We start from the raw sequence: 17,665 nt of genomic DNA, 5'->3' as shown, positions 1-17,665 counted from the left end.
GTAATTTTGAATCATACATTATCAATTCGATGTTTTACTCGATCAAAAAGGTTAAATGATAATATGAAAATGTTTGTGGTATTTTTCAATCGGGATCGGCGCTCACGTTAGACCAGTTGCAAGCGCGAAAGACAAAACAAAAGCCTTGAAATGGCAAAACGACGAAGCTAACCACTGAAATAGGCTTAAAATGGTAATTACTTGTCGAAACTTAATTTAGCTATGATAATGCATAGCGCATGGCTTGGTCAATCGAGTGAACTTTATTGATAGAATTTGGAACTCGTGTTATTCTATGCAATTCACAGGAGTCCATTTACAGTGGATCATAGATTAGTGTTTTATAACTTTTTTTGTCATGTATAAGGGTATGTTCACTTTCTTACTGGTACTTCAGTATAACAGTCATTCAATGACATTGGTCACATTGATGTTAAATCTTTTCTTCATCTTTTTCATCAATGCACAATGTGCAGTTCATAATGTCTATTTTCCTTCTCATGCTCTCTCCTCCATACCATGCAGTATATTTAAGGGGAGGGGCTCCATACCATGCAGTATATTTAAGGGGAGGGGATTGTAATTTTGAGCACTTTCAATTTGGGAAGCTGAAGGAGATGTTTATATCTCTGTTACATAACAGTCTATGCGAAAGTTTTTTGGACCACACAGGACATTCGGTCCTGTGTAATCAATGAACACACCGGACCAAACCAAATTTTGTCAGACCGAAAAACGTAATATAAAAAAGTGAAATACGTGAAAATGCAAAACCAAGAAAATCTTATTTATTATACTAGTAATGTGGTAGTTGTACTATACTATACCAGGGATCCCTCCCGTATAATACTTAAGACGGTCCATGCGGTTTTAATACGTATTTTGGATTTGTGTGATATTTTTTACTTATAACAAACATTTAAATGACTCCGTGTCAAAATAGTAAAGCTCAAAATCGGACATTAAGACATCGGACATTCCGGTCTGGTGTAAAGAATGATGCATCGGACCTGAGGCACTGCACATTGGTCAGGTCTGACGGTCCGATGTCTTTCGCATAGACTGACATAAGCATTTAAACATAATAATAAAAGTCATCGTATTGTCACAATACATGTACAACTTCAATTTACTCTGCAGCAATTTGTTATATTACCGTCTAAGGCCAAAATCAGGCAACCATTCATTAGTCTCATAAGAAGTGGAACTCTCATTTTGTTGTTCATATTATTGCATGGGCTAAGAGATTTTAATCTCTGAATACTGCGACTTTTCAAGTGTTTTGGATTACTATTCATTCTGCTAATCTAACTTTGATACAAGGCCAAAATAAAAATATTGTTTGTTTTCCCTTGTCCGACCGAGTCTGAGAAAGTCATACTGACCCAAAAGTTTGTATTCCGTTTTTCTGGCAAAGTTTTTTTTTAATTCTGAAAAATTTCAGGGTCATTACAGGTACTAATCAGTATTTCATAGTGACCAGAATTTACTATATCTTTGTTGGTTTCAATCTAAAATATAAAAAAAAAAGAAAAGATAATACGAATAGAGGTGGTCTGCTAGATTGAGAAATTATGTCTACATATATGAGAAGCAAGGAGACAAGAGGGCGTCCAGGTGTGCAAGTTGTGTTCTTTAGTAGGGAAAAGTGTTGATCGGATGGGTGTGATATTTTCAACAGTCAATAAGAAGCATTATATCTATGTGTTCTCAATTTAAACTTATATCCGAATTTGATATATTTACAAACTGGAAAACACCTAATTATATGAACATGTGTAACTTAACTTTGATTGATTGATTTAAATACATGACCTTGTAAAAAATGTCAAAATCCATTTTGTTTGAATAGCAAAATCAAGTCCCGTTGAAACATTTTCTGGTAAAAGTAAGATCTACCGATATGATTAAAAAATTATAAACAAAATCAAAATCGCTACTACATATGAATTAACATAATGTACCAAAACAGAAGCATAAAATGCCAGTGAACCAAAAAATAAAAGGGAGCAACCAAATTTACTGTTAAGTGTCTGAAGTTATAACACTGTGTCCGAAATAACACCAATGTCCGTAGTTGCAACATTCTACCTGACTTCATTTTTAGTGTTTTAAAATGTATGGCATAAATAGCAGAAAAAAATCTGATAAAACCTGAGTGTTTGTTGAATCAACCATTATACATGTACAATATGTCTATGTTCAGTGGTTAGATAATGAGCATTTCCGAAATATATTGAGTACTGTCCGAAATATCAACACCTTCCCCATATTACTAAACTTGGCAATCAAAGAACTTTATGCAAGAACCAACTTTATGAGTTTGATGAGGAAACATGGAATGATGTGCTTCATGATGTTTTGGTACCAGGCTTTGTTAATGGTCATGGGGAATTTCATACTAAATTAAATTCTGCTTGCTAAAAAAAACCTTTTTACCTACCTACCGACCCTCCTCCAAAACTTAGGGTCGGGAGAGGAAAAACAAACATATTTTTAGATATGGTCCAAAGCCCTTTGAATATTGAAGATATCCAGCACTGGAAATCTACCACAAAAGTCGACTCCAGTCTATTTAATTTTTGTGATATATTCAACATTTAGGAATTCACACGAAGGAGGACAAAGTGAAAGTTCAACAGATGAAAATTCCTATGATTCCATGATGGAGAGGACCTGTGCTGATGTCATTAAAGAAGCGTTGATACTTCACACCAAAGAAAACAATGGTAGACTGTCATCATCAGCAGCACATGCATATAACTTCTGATTTATTTCTTACAAATGGTTACTTCTTGAAAATATATTTGAAATTTAGGAAGGAATTCTCTGGTATCTATTTTGTTTGGGACATTTCTTATCCCCAGCTGGCTTGTCAAAGGAAGTCGTTACATGTTTGTTATTTGTAAAAATCAACAATCGAAACTGTAGTACCCAGTAAGTATTGATTTTTGTTGAGTTTGAATCACTACTACACAATTGAACATGAGGCTTGTTTGGTACTAGACCAGGACTTTGACTGCCGAGTATGCTTTGTACTTTTCTAGGTGTCTGGATTTGCGGGTTGTCTACTTTCATATTGAGCTTGCAATATACAGATAGGGTTTAGTATTTTAAAAAGATATTTCAAAATTGTTGTTCCCTTCAGATCAATTTTTGACATAGTGACCAATATCTTGGGGTTTAACCTACATGTACTTTTGAAAAACTTCAACCTTGGCCATAACTTTTGAATGGTTAGTGATAGGACTTTCATGTTTTACATGTATTCCTTTTGACAAGACATTTCTTTAGAAGCCAAAATTACCCTTCTGTCATAGGGAGACATCAGTATTTCACAAGTACATCTTAATTCATATAGTATATGATTACATTCAAACTTGCACAAACCATATTGATAATGTTGATATCAATACGCAATTTCTGAGTTGCCCAATAGTTCTTTCCCTTTGTGGAACTCTTATGCACAGTGAGACGCAAAACATACTATCGTCCATCACAGAAGAGCTGATATCTTGGAAGTTGTGTATTTAATGCTCTTCTTCTTAATTAAGCTGCCGACTGAGCTCTAATCTTCTGACATTTCTTGTTTTTGTTACTTGTAAGGACATGTAAGTGAAAATTCAAATGTTACACAGAACTCTGCTAGAATTCTGTTTGTTAAGAATTGTAATTATGCTCTTTGAATATGATAAAGTTGTGTTCATATGATGCTGTTGAATAATTCAGATCTCCAACATCAAATACAACACTGGAAAAAGAAATATGACTCTCAGCAAAACCAGAAACAGAGGTTTGTTTAAAGATTTCTACTCGTTTAATGATTACTACACGATAGTTATACAGTGTATACAATGTTACATATAACTCTTCACTTACTTTTGCTTAGATTACAAGATGAATGTAAAGCTTTTGAATCCAAAACCATCAGCCTGCAGAGCACAATAGAGAGTTTGAAAGAGCAGATTAAAGGTCTCAAAGAGAGCCTCAGGTAATTTTGATCAACAATTGAACTTTTTTGAAGAGGCAAAATGACTCGCCTGTAGAAACTTATGGAGAGCTACTGTCTTGATTGTCCTATACCGGCGAAGCTGGAGAAGTTTGCTTTCTTTCTGCCTGTCCGGCAATCAGTTTTCTGCATTATTTTTCATCATGCTGAAAAAAAAGCATTTAATATTTGGTTAAAGTTTGAATTTTGTTCCTGTCCATTGATTTTTTTCCTGAGTTATGCTCCTTGGACTTTGAGAATGAACGCAAAAACTGGGTTTTCCACACTTCTTTTTGTCATGCTTAACAATATTCATTTGATATATAGCTTTACAGTGACAAGTTACAGATCAAGTTCGAATTTCATTTGGGTCCATGGATTCTTTTGCTGAGTTACGACTCTTTTACATAGAAAAGATGGAATTGGAATCTGTCATATCTGGCTTTTATTTTATGGGACCGTGTTATTCCTTTACTGTTGTTGTATGATTATTTACGCAAAATATTACGCAAACAACTCGACTTGGAGTCAGTAGGGGACATTTATTGCTATGCAATACTTACAGAATGTTTGTTGCCATTGGTTTCCACTGGGATAAGTTGAGTTCCCTCTGGATACGTTAGTTTCCTCCCATGTCATGACCCCCTCTGCCATTATCCCAGCCAATGAAAGACAATATAAGTTGAACTTGTTTGTTAATTGTCATAAAATTGATCAAGTTTAAACTGATGGTGTAAATAGCCGGATTTATAGATACGCTGTAGATAGAGCAGTATTTTAAACTGTCCATTTCCAAGAAACTATTAAAACCTACATTATCAAAAATAGCATGGATGATGCATCAATGAATGATCACTTTACAATTTGGATGTGACATCTGTCTGACTTACTTTAATCATTTACCAGGATATAGTTTTTATGTAGCAGGTTAAATTTTTTCAAACTGTCTTGTTTCCAAGAAATTTGACCCTACGTGATTTAAACTTGCATGAATGATGCCTCTTAGTGAACACAACAACCATTCATGTGACTAAATATCCTGATGAATGACCAATTTATGATTTTTGCAGCAGGTTGATTCCTCAGTACTTAATGAACCTCATTCATTGATAAAAGTTCACTAAGGAAGGCTCTTTGCGTTAATATGATACCAGCACTTCTGCTTTTCTTCGTGTATTTTAACTTCCCAATGAGTACTGCTAACAGCTGATGACATTACAGTGTATATGCAGAATGTAGAGGTCACAACCAGAAATAATCTACAGCACACAACTTGAGTTGTTTGAATTGTAAGATCAGTATAAATAACTGAAACTTTGATGTTAGTTCTAGAGAAAACCCGAGCTTGACCTGCAAGATGTGTGACCACCTCCAGCGGATGAACAACAGTTTGACGGAGGCTTACAGCAACAACGTGAGGGAGAAGGACCGGAGGATAGCAGACCTAGGTAGTATGTTGTAGCATAGATATATCACAGCAGATGTTCAAGAGTCAGTCTGAGCTATTTCCAAGAATGCTCTACCTTTTGGTTCACCTGTACTGAAGACTCAAGGAAGTTTTTCTGATCAGAATTTTTCTGGTGCCTGTAGTTATTGCTGTCAAAAAGCTTTCCACAATTTCATCATCTAAGAACCTTTCAGCCAATTTCAACTAAATAGAATGGTTATAAGAGGTCATTTGTTTATGTCATGATCCTGGGATATTTTTTTTTTTACGTATTTTACGGTTTACATTTTTACAGGAAGTCCCAAGGTCATTCAGGTCACATGTTGTAAGAAATGGATTCTGAATGATATTTCAAATACTGCTTGAGCTTTAGCATTGAATCCTCACATGAAGAGTCTTCATGACTAAAAGATGACCCCTTTTGTTTTTAGGGGAAAAGATTCAGGTTATATATGGCAAGAAATGGTTTATAGATGATTTCTCAAATATGTAGGGAAGAAAGCTTTAAAGGTATTTTCTTTATCAACAACAAGGCAACACATGTATTAGATGTACAATGTAATTTCATTGAACTCGCATCATTGATTTAGCTTAGTACGAAATATCAAGGATCATCTTATGGTAATTAATGTTTCAGAAAATCAGCTGTTTGAATATACCAGAAATTCTACATCAGAAAAGCAATGGGACACATCAAAGTAAGATACTATTACACTTAAAGATAGAACTGACAAATTAGGGAAATAAAAACGAGCCATAGAAATATTTATACAAATGGGATGTTTTTACATTTATAATTTTTATTTTCCAATTTCTAATAATTTCATGTTGTGACAAATGGCTTGTAATTTCTACTACATGAATGGAAAATCATTTTTTGTATTCTATTCAAATTACTTGTAGCAATACTCCAAACAAACAAAGGGAGCAACGCAAGGCATCGAAATACAACAATTTAAGGAGTGACAGTCCAGACTCTACTAGTCGCAACACACCAATCAAACCGAACCTGATAGCAAAAGACACACCAATAGGGGCAAAAGATGTTAAACATCCAGGGTCCAGCTCAGACGAGGTCGATAAGTCCTCCACATTTAGCACTATAGATGAAAAAGGTCCCAAGTTGCGATTAAAGTCGAGAAAGCGTAACAGATATACAGAAGTTGGTATTATTGATAGTAACAATGGACAGGTAGTTTGTAGATAGTAACAGTGGACAGGTAGTTTGTAGATAGTAACAGTGGACATGTAGTTTGTAAAGGGTTCTTCTCTCGACAGCTGGGAGTTCGGCTGTGCTATTGAAATGTTCGAAAGATGCATTTGAAGTCAGTGACTGAGAAATCGGGACTTTTTGTTGAAATGGAAATGAATGCCACTAGCTATTATGGACAGTGGATACTAAAAAAAAAATGTTACAGGAAGTTGTGAAACACAGTCCTCCCCCTCATTCATTCTTACTTATTTATGCATTCTGGCCCAAAGCTGAATCTTCAATGAAATCACATGACAAAATTGAAACCTTTGTGAAATCTTTACAGAATAGACAACGTTCGTTTATAATGATGACTGATTTACATCCTGAGATCCCCTTGGATATGGATTTTTTTCTCCGTAGTTTTTGTGTATATCCATTTATCTTAAATCTCTTTCATTCCGCACACATTTCATTTTCCCATGTCATCCTCAGAATATGCTGGCAGTACAGAGTCCAGGTTAATTTATCATACTCCAGGTTAATTTATCAAACTCCAGTACCAGATTTATTTACCGGAGTACCAAATTTATTAATCAGAGTCCAAGTTAATTTTTCAGAGTCCAGGTTAATTTACCAGAGTACCAGGTTAATTTGTCAGAGAACCAGGTTAATTTACCAGAGTATCAGATTTATTTACCAGAGTCCAGGTTGATTTGTCAGAGTCCAAGTTGATTTGTCAGAGTCCAGGTTAATTTATCAGACTCCAGGTTAATTTATCAGAGAACTAGGTTAATTTATCTGTCAAGTACCGGGGTAATTTGTCAGTCCAGGTGAATTTACCAGAGAACAGGGTTAATTTGTCAGAGAACCAGGTTTATTTTCTGGAGGAGGAAGTATCAAGTACTATTCTAGGTTTAGGGATAAACCAACATTAATGACTGTAGATCTTCCACACAGTTATTTTCGTTCAGATTCAACTTTCAGGATTTTAAGTGTTTACCAAATATATTCTTGATTTACTCATCAGAACAAAATGTTTCCATGCTACGCAGTGCTCCCACTAGACCAAAATTCCCTTTCGCAACTTTTTCAGGGTGCGGCGCGGCGCAAATAATCTCATGCTTTACAATTATTTCCATCATATTATTTTATTCATTAAACTGATTTTAGCATTTGGAATCAGTTACATTACTTAATCATATCCAGCTACCATACCTAAACACTTCTTTCTGATATAATAAGAAGTTGATTTGTTTGATTATTAAATTCTATTGTGGAAATCAAAAATCAGGTAATAAATCATATAAATATAAACTTCATGATGCTACAACCCTCAGTGAAAACATTGTCTACATTGCTCGAAATGCAGATGTCACAAAACATCAAGCCCAATTTAGAGTCGTATCTCAACCAATCCCTATTAAATTTCCGTTTTGGTATGGTAGATTTTGCAAGTAGGACAGAATCAGATGTTTGAGCAGGTGAGGTTGACTGTAAAGCCAAACATAGATTTTTTTATTTTTTTTTAGACTGACTAGGGTCAGAAGCTACAAGTACAAGTTTAGTGTCAAAATAGAATGGGTACATAGTCTTATGAGATTAGCATTTTTATACTGTTGCACGCCGAACTTCAAAGAAAATTATTTATCAAAATTGCTATGTCCATATCAATGGTGACCGACCGCATTGTTTATGAAGTATTCGAACTAAAATCAAAATCAAAATCTTGTAATCAACGAGCTTGGCCGCAAAAACAAACAATTGAAGTATATGCATTATACACAATAATACGGTCAATTTAATTACCGATCGGTTCTGTGGTTAAGAATTGACATTAATGTGGAGATGATAACACGATAATGAATAATACTGTAAATGTTAAACAATTGACCACAGCAGGGTACACAGCTGTCCGATGTACTTTATTACATAATCACCGACTTTTATGCAGCCATAGATTACCTGAGGCTATTATCTGGCCTTCGTGACCAGCTCTTTGTGCACTGGAGCAACGCGAGATTTCCGGTCGCACGCGTTGACTGAGTAAACAGATTTTGACTGCATAAACAAACTGGCGATAATGTGTCACTGACAAAGGAAAACACAAGACAGATTTTAAAATACAAATTATTGCAAAAAGGGATTTTCGCCACTTTAATTTTTTTTTCCGCCATTTTTGAAAAAAATTCGCTATTGGCGAAAATGATGAAGCCCAGCTCGAGCACTGATGCTGCTTTTGGGTACTATTCATATTAAAGCTTTATTAATTGAACCTCCTGAAGTCTCAATATATTTGTAGCAATTGTATTATGGGTTAAGTTTTTAAAAAACCATTTTGAAAGTCACATGCATGTATTTTAATGGAACTGATTTTATGAAAAAGCATACTCCAGATAATGCCAGACATTGTATTGAGACAAATTGTTTTAGGATTCTTCCCCGGAAAGCAAACATCCAAAATTTGGGTACCGAGGTCATCCGGATGAAACATTGGGCCAAGTCTTGGTTCCTGAGACCTGTGACCCAGACATCGTCACTGAGGACCAGGAGTGGTCACCAAAGAAAACTGAGGGGGGTGAGGTTATCTATCCCAGTGAGGGAAGGCTGTCAGACTCCGAGACAGGGGGTCAGGGGACCTCTGACAGTGAGAATGACACAGTGAAGGAGGGTATCAAGAGTCACTACAGTCTCCGCAGTTCTCTGTTTAACGGGTCTTCGGAGGAATCAGACTGTGTCCTCAAATCACCGAGGGGGAAAGGTGAGGAAAAATCAGACTGTGTCCTCAAATCACCGAGGGAGAAAGATGAGGAAAAAAGGAGAATTGAAAACTTGTCAGACAGTGCTAAACAGCCCTACAAATCTAATGAACAGACTGGGGAAACAGAGGAAAAGAGAGTTAAAAGCTCATTAGACAGTGTTAAACAGCCCTACAGATCTCATGAACAGACTAAGGAAACAGAAGAAGTTTTACCATTAGACGGGAAAGGTGATGGTTATATCCAGTCTTCTCCCATATTCCAGGTTTACAGGAAATCCAATCAGGAGTCGCCTGACATACATCATGGCGACACCCATGCCGATTCTGATGCAGAGTCTCCATTATTACTGAAGGTCACTAGGAGTTCAGAGGACAAATCAAAGGACTTTACCAGTCCAGCACAGACCAGGCTGTTTGATGATGACGACATCAGCATTGTGTCTCCTGATGCCAACAGCAGCAGCTCATTTGGAAAATTCAGATGCCTGTCTCAAGGTAGACGAAGAGGAAAACTGAACCAGAGCAAGTTATCCACTTCTTTTGAGAGGAAGAAGAAAATGGAGACAGGTGATGATTGGTTGGTCTCTGCAAAACCGACGATGAAGGACTCGCCGACCCTCAGGCAGAGTACGCTTAGTCAGGTGTTTATGAACGTTCAATCAAAACCACACCCAGAAAAACCGACTGAGTGTGACGATATCCAAAAAGCCATAGAATTGTCCCTGGCTGAGGTGTCACATAACCTGGAGAAAAATAGTCGTGAGATTTCCAATGTGATTAAGGCTCAGAAAGAGAATCTTTCACCTTTTAAGAGACCTCTGACACCAAGGAAATGTAAAAACACTGCGAGAAAGTTTAATAGTCCAAAAGGCAAGATGCGAAATAAAAGAAGTCAGTCTATTGACTGTGACCCTGATGAAACAGTTCCTCCGTGTACACTAAGTGTTGGAGAAACTGAAATATCCCAGGGTCCGGTGACTGCACTGCCCCCTATAAATCGTAGCATAGACCCAGATGTGCAGTTATCAGTGTTGTGTGACTCCCAAAGTCTGAAATCAGAAGACTTACCAGACATAGAAGAGCCGGATTCAGAAGGTGACAAAATGAAGGATTACAGTGACAGTTCCCTTATTGGGAATCCAACGGACTTCAGGATTGAAGACTTGAAGAAATCTAAATATCCACTTACCTCCACTTGTACTGATGTGGATCATCCTCCAGGAGGGGAACAGGAGTCACAGTCCATTTCATGTAGTTATAAGTTTGGAGGAGGCAGGCGGAGATTTATCAGGATTCCTGAAAACTTCTCAGAAGGTACCTTTAAAATTTCACATAGTGATAAACTTTTAAAGTGGATTGTTATGACCCTGTTAAGGCCTGTCTTATTTGTCTATCTGTCTGTCTGTCTATCTTCCTATCTGTCTGTCTATCTTCCTATCTGTCGTCTATCTTCCTATCTGTCTGTCTATCTTCCTATCTGTCTGTCCATCTCTCTGTCTGTCTACACTTGAACTTTTGTCATCACTTGTGAACTATCCAAGACAGAGATGTTATGCTTGATTAACTGAAAGGTCATGGTCAAAGTTATTTGAATGATAAGTCAAGGTCATTCATTAAAGTCAAGATCTATCTTGTTACTACTGAACATGGCCATGCTCAGAGGCAGAGTGTTTTACAAACGTATCTCGTTTATTTCTCATATTTACATAATAGTATAATTGTATTCATACACACATTGTTTACAACAGCAATGCATTCATGAGGAAATTGCTTTCATTACAATTTTTAAGGATATCTAAGACAGGAACATTGGAAAAGTAGATATTGATTTGCAGAAAAACCCACATTTCTATATTGCACTTTTAATTGTAGGTCCAGATAACCATACCCAAAATGTTGAAGGGGAATGTTTTGTTCCGGGTCATGAAGACAGCTTTGATAGGTACAAAGTCTATATGAAAGTTATAATGCAAATTCTTTACAACATAAAAGTATAACTCCAAGCTGTTTCCACAGGCCCTTGTCGGCATCTATCTTCGTGGTTTCAATTTCACAGTATTTATACCCTGTATAAGTGTCTCAGCTAGTTTAAATTTTCTGCAGGTTTTTGGCATGCAGTGAAATGAACAAACATTAAACTGCAGTGAAAATTAGGCTGTATGTTGTATTTTTAGGTCACCTGAGTAAACTCAGGTGACCTATTGCAATTGGTTGTCGTCCATCGTGCATTAACAATTGAACATTTTTAACTTCTTTGTAGTAACTACCAGTCCAATTCTTTTCAAATTTGGTATGAAGCAAAGGGGAACATAAATTGTAAATTTCAGGACTCCAGCACCCCTGGGGCCCTAGGGGCGGGGCAAAAACTACACAAAATTGACCCATTTTCAAAAATCTTCTCAAGAACCGCACATGTGTAAGAAAAACTAAATGCATAGTGATGTAGAGCAGGAAGGCCTCTACCAAAATTGTAAATTTCATGGTATATAGTGTTTGTGTAAAACACTTAAATAACATCTTCTTTAGTGATATTGATATTGAATTCAAACTAAATGAATATTTAGAAAGAGCAGGTAGTCCTTTACCAAAATTGTAAATTTGATGATCCCCAGAGTAGGTTTTCTAACCTCAGGGTGGGGCCAAACTTAGTATATAGTATTTATGTGTAAGTTTACTGATACTGTGTAAAATCTAACTGCATACTTAGGAATAGCAGAAAAGGATGTACAAAAAATGGTGAATTTCACAACCCAGGGTTTTGACTTTAGGATGGGTCCAAATTAGTCATATCTTTAGATGTTTTAATGTTCATACACCTACTATATTATGTAGCCTTTCATCAGTGTATGCACATTTGAGGGCATCTTGTTTTATACTGTTGCTGAACATTAGAATTTAGTTTAGATATTCAGAACAGGAAATTTGTTCTAGATTTCATAGCCCTTGGGAGTAGTGATACCTTTTCACTAGTATTCAGGTGACTGATAAGGCCTGCGGGCCTTTTGTTAAATACATTATACTGTGACATTTGTCTAATCTGGATGCAGAACAGTTGAACTTTGGTACAGGTGACTCGAGATAACTCAAAATTCAAGGGACCTGGATAAAAACTTCAAGAAATCTAGAGTTTGAGAGATTGAAATTCGGAAATTGAAGGTCCGCCAGAATGGTTCAGATTTTACAGTAACCGGAAATGTTTACCAACAAGATCATAATATGATATCGTTTTGACGACATATTTTCCTTCATATTCGTCAGGTAGTTTAATATAAAAATAAAACCTTATTTTGCATTAATAAAAACATTTCAAAGTTTATATATTTAATCATGCTTAGATAGGCTTACAAAACCAAGTTCCGATGAAGCTTTACTATCGCAAACTAAACAGAGCACAATATGTTGCTTTACCCAAAGCAAAAAGTCTAACGAATGAGTAAAACGATGTTTTAGAGTAACTTTACACAAAGAACAAACTCGAGAAATTTAACCGTCTGTAGATCTCTAAATTATGTGTAAAACTTACTCTCTCGTTGTCACATCAAAACAAATTATAGATTTTATTCATAGTCCGATTATATATAATTTTAATCATCAGGACACAAAACATCAGTGCAAGGTGTAAACTGACCAATTAGCCAATTATATACTTAAGTGTGTCACCTCCACAAAGAAGCACCATTGATGTTTCAACTATGTAAACACCTAATTACCCCCTCCAGCATTCAACAAAATCCAGGTAAGGCCCAAGCGGAAATTATTCCACACTTGAGTAATGGTGGGTATACACTTCAAGAGATCGAAAGTAAAAAACAATGAAATGTGTTTTACGGAACCCAACTTGACTTCAAGAGATTGATAATAAATTTGCTTTGTTATATAGAGAAAAAAATCGGGACCATGATTTCACTTCGAGAGACCGAGAACTTTGAGAGATCGAAGTTCGAGCCATAGAGTCACCTGTATCTCGAACACCAATATCTCGAATATCATGGATATGTTAAAGTGATTCGAAGGTCCCAACCAAGTATTTTACCCTCGAATGCTTGGATATCTGGATATTTTTCTCGGTCCCATCGAGTTCGAGATAATGAGGTTTGACTGTATATTGGAACCAGATAAATCAAGACAACATTAGGATGAAACAGCATTATTTACAGTAGGATTCAAAGTTTTGTATAGATATGTGCACACGTTAAACAACATTTTAGATTGCATGATCTCCAAATTAGACAAATCTTTTACTAACATTGAGTTAGAATCACTTGGAAATGTTTATTTGCTGTATTGAATTGTGGATAGGTAGTAATAAGTCATTTCATGCACAGTTTTTGTGTAATGAGAAAAAAATAGTTCATGTATTGTAATAATCACTTGCACAGAGTACCCGGAAAGGAGCAGCCAAACTTTGCTCATGTCGATGTTGTCAGGAAACAAGACGAACGAAGAAAACTTCCAGCACATAAGTGTGATGAGTGCAGAGAGGTCAGTAGATTCTATGTTCTGTATATAATTATCTTGTCCTGTATATCATTATCTTGTCCTGTATTTAATTATCTTGTTCTGTATATCATTATCTTGTCCTGTATTTAATTATCTTGTCCTGTATATAATTATCTTGTCCTGTCAAACAAACACAGACATCTGTAGACCCTGTGTACGGTATATAATTATCTTGTCCTGTATATAATTATCTTGTTTTGTATATAATTATCTTGTCCTGTCAAACAAAGACACTGCTGTACATGTTATGAAGAGAACATTACTTTGTACTAACAGAGAAAGATTGAGATTCTTACACTTGATACACAGGTTGGTAATGACCATTGCCATGATCACAAGCACACTTAGACAAGGTCACTATGGAGTAAAATAAATAGGACACATACTGTATTGCGACTTCCATGGATTGATCTAGGAAATTTTCTTACAGTGGTCCATCCCAGAATTTTTCTCGGAGGTGTTTAACAATATTTAGTTTTTACACTCCCGTTGAAGACCGGACATATTATGGTATGGCTCTGTCTGTCTGTCCATCCGTCTGTCTGTCCGGACCTCGTGGGCAGGATACATTCCGAACTGTAAGCCCCAGGATTTTACAACTTGGTACGTTTGATCACCATAATGAGAGGAAGATGCCAACCAGGCATTGTTTTTCAAGATCAAAGGTCAAGGTCGTAGTATTACTCAGTAGAAAAGCTTTGCAGGCAGGATAGGATACAGACCGAACCATAAGCTCCAGAATATTACAACTTGGTACATTTGATCACCATGATGAGAGGAAGATGCATATTGTTTTTCAAGGTCAAGGTCATAGTAGCAAGATACAGACCAACCATTAAGGCTAGGACTATCAAACTTGGTACACATTCACCTTATGCCAAGTGAAGAAAATATAACATAGAGAGTACATGATTTATCTGTATTTACAATGCAAAGAAAGTATGTTACACCCGGATGATTGCTGATACCACCTGAAGCCAAGTTCTACAAATCATGGTGTAAAAAAACCCACCTATATTAGCTTTTCACAGGCGTATTATGTATCATTGTCAGTACTCTTGTTTTATATATATACCTTTCCAATTCACCAGTATTGGTACAAAAATATTTTTTTGCTCATCACATAGATTCACTAACTTTGATTTATTGTGTGTGTAGTACTTTGAGGGGTTGGGTCTCCCTGAGGAGGAAATATTGAAGAGGATGCAGACCTGTTCCAGACACCGTGCAAAACATGCACCTCCGGGAACACCAAAACACTTCTGGGACATTGGTATGGAGGACACCATGGATTACGAAGAGCAGGGTAAACAGACAAGTAGAAAGAACTTTGTATGTTTTTATATAAAAGATGAAAAACTATTACTGACATTTACTGCATTCATTTGTGTTCATATGCATACTTATTTTTTCCCAGTGGAAACTCAGGGTAATTTGCCAATGTCCTATGGAAAAAATTGAATGACAGCACATTCTATGCATTTCTCATTTCAATAGAAAGTCGTTTTTTTTGGTTTGTGTTTTTTGTTGTTGTTGTTGTTGATCATGCTGTATGTGTTTTTACATGTATAAAATCTTATTCTAGCCTTCTTTTTCTGTTTTGTTTAAGGTTATGTTGATACAAAGGACCACAATATAGGAAAGCCTCGATTTAGAAGGAAGCGGCAGCTGAATAAAATCTTTAAATCAAAAAAAGAGGAAGAGGAACTAAAACAGTTTGAGGAGCAGTGAACGTGGCTCTATTTATGAAGAGGCACTAAAACAGTTTGAGGGGCAGTGAATGTGACTCTATTTATATAATCCCTCAGGAATGAATTAGGTAGAAACTTATTCTCAGGAACTCAGTGAACATTGTTGAATATAAACTTGGTTAAATCATTTGTATATGAAAAGTTACTTTAATGATATTGTATAGAAAGACAACTTTTACATATGAAATGAAGTCTGAAATTTTTTTTACATATCAATTTAAATTTTACATGTACGTAGGCCTATATGTATCTTGTTTGTGGCTGAATGTTAAACATCCGCTATCCAAATTATTTACTTATTTATTCAATGCATTACTTATGGATACAGACGAACAATATATGTGTATTAAATGTAATAAAATCAATGGTTGGTTACATATGTTGAAATCTCCGCATTTTTTTATACTCCACGCAACGAAGTTGCAAAAGGTATAAGTTTTTGACCCGTCCGTCAGACCCTTTGTTGTCAGCGCAAGTCTGAGACCGCTCAACTAAATTTCGTGAAACTTTGTAGTTAACAGGGACACACTGTAGATGTGCAAAAATCAGGAAATTCTTATTCAATAATTTTTTTGGGAGTTATGCCCCTTTTGAACTTAGAATAGCAACCTGGTCTGTCCTGTTCTTGTCAGTGCACTCCTCTGAGACCGCTCAACAGAATTTCATGAAAATTTATAGTTAGTAAGGACACACAAGTGTAGATGTGCATATTCCCAGGAAATTCTGATTCAATAATTTTTCTGGGAGTTATGCCCCTGTAGTAATTAAGGCTATACGGACCGTGGATATCGGCCTGGATAGCTCAGTGGTTAGAGCACCTGACTAGTAATGCAGGGGTCCCGGGTTCGATTCCCAGTCCAGCCAAAGATTTTCTCCTCTCCCCTATACTACACCCCTATTGAACTTAGAATTCCAAGCCCCTTTGTCCTGTTCTTGCAGTAATGCATAGCATTACCATTCATTATGTGAGGCATTGTCAAGCAATGTGGGATATGTGAGCTTGCTCGCTTCTGCTTTCTTTCATTGTCCATGAAATAAAGGGCTTATGTTAGCAGTGTCTGGGGCCTGATTCTACTGGTGATTTAAAAACTAATAACTGAATATGCTATATTTTGTTTATTCTGTTCATGTGCTGTATGCCAGACCTTGAATTCTTCAGTGATTGTAAAGTTTAACTGTACAATACTGTGTTGATCATGGAGGAGGTGGGTTAGAGTCCTGCTTGTGTCTTCACTGCATCTTTCCCAAGACATGAAAAGGGCAGTGACTGCTGTCAAATGCTTGGTATTTGCTTTGTCTTGAGAATCGCAGATCTTTCCATAAAGCCTTAAAAACTGAGGTCCTGTGTCACGACAGGCGTTGCAACGACATAGAACCCTCACTGCTACGGTATTATGCATAGGTCTAAAATTGTGGTACTTTACCTACAGCTGGTGGCGTCTTAAAATATGAGTGAGTAGTTGTCAAAGAGACAGACAAACATGGAGGATACAAAGATAGAAGGATAAATGTTCTGCATAGCCAAGATCAGCCATGGGACAGCTGTATACTCTAATTAATTGTTCCGTTTTAGAAACTAAGTGATTCCTACAAGAACCGCGGGGCGACGCTTTCTCGGGGGACATCTGATTGTAATCTATCAATAGGCACTTTGTATAGCCCTGCTGATTGTGGGAGGATTTTAAAGAATGTGTAGTAAATATATGTGTTGTTTCTTAGAAGATTGTATGTATTCATGTGTAGAAATTTAAACCGGCCCAATACATGTGTATGACAGTTTCATTGTGGCTGGGGTCTATTACCGGTCGTAGTTTCATTGTGACGGGGGTCTATTACCGGTCGTAGTTTCATTGTGACGGGTCTATTACCGGTCGTAGTTTCATTGTGACGGGGGTCTATTACCGGTCGTAGTTTCATTGTGACGGGGGTCTATTACCGGTCGTAGTTTCATTGTGACGGGTCTATTACCGGTCGTAGTTTCATTGTGACGGGGGTCTATTACCGGTCGTAGTTTCGTTGTGACTGG

General features: G+C 36.5%; 1 protein-coding gene across 3 annotated transcripts; it reads left to right on the top strand.

Moving 5' to 3' along the window:
- The first annotated feature begins 81 nt into the window (after positions 1-81).
- On the top strand, positions 82-16,026 carry LOC125645841 (DNA endonuclease RBBP8-like). 3 transcript variants are annotated; one of them, XM_056142747.1, is made up of 12 exons: positions 82-193; positions 2,605-2,729; positions 3,730-3,793; positions 3,890-3,991; positions 5,315-5,436; positions 6,073-6,133; positions 6,339-6,597; positions 9,061-10,702; positions 11,261-11,330; positions 13,768-13,870; positions 15,047-15,194; positions 15,498-16,026. In XM_056142747.1, exons 2-12 carry the CDS (start codon positions 2,663-2,665, stop codon positions 15,617-15,619), a joined length of 2,760 nt encoding a protein of 919 aa, XP_055998722.1. In that variant the 5' UTR covers positions 82-193; positions 2,605-2,662; the 3' UTR covers positions 15,620-16,026. The 3 variants fall into 3 exon arrangements, with proteins under 3 accessions (XP_055998722.1, XP_048727662.2, XP_055998723.1); XM_056142748.1 differs by lacking the exons at positions 82-193; positions 2,605-2,729 and adding an exon at positions 3,508-3,611; XM_048871705.2 differs by lacking the exons at positions 13,768-13,870; positions 15,047-15,194; positions 15,498-16,026 and adding an exon at positions 13,269-13,518.
- Positions 16,027-17,665: the final 1,639 nt, after the last annotated feature.

Source organism: Ostrea edulis, chromosome 6 (assembly GCF_947568905.1).
Source record: "Ostrea edulis chromosome 6, xbOstEdul1.1, whole genome shotgun sequence".
Lineage (NCBI taxonomy): Eukaryota > Metazoa > Mollusca > Bivalvia > Ostreida > Ostreidae > Ostrea > Ostrea edulis.
Note: the sequence above shows the minus strand (reverse complement) of the source record. Positions and strands in the feature narration are given on the sequence as shown.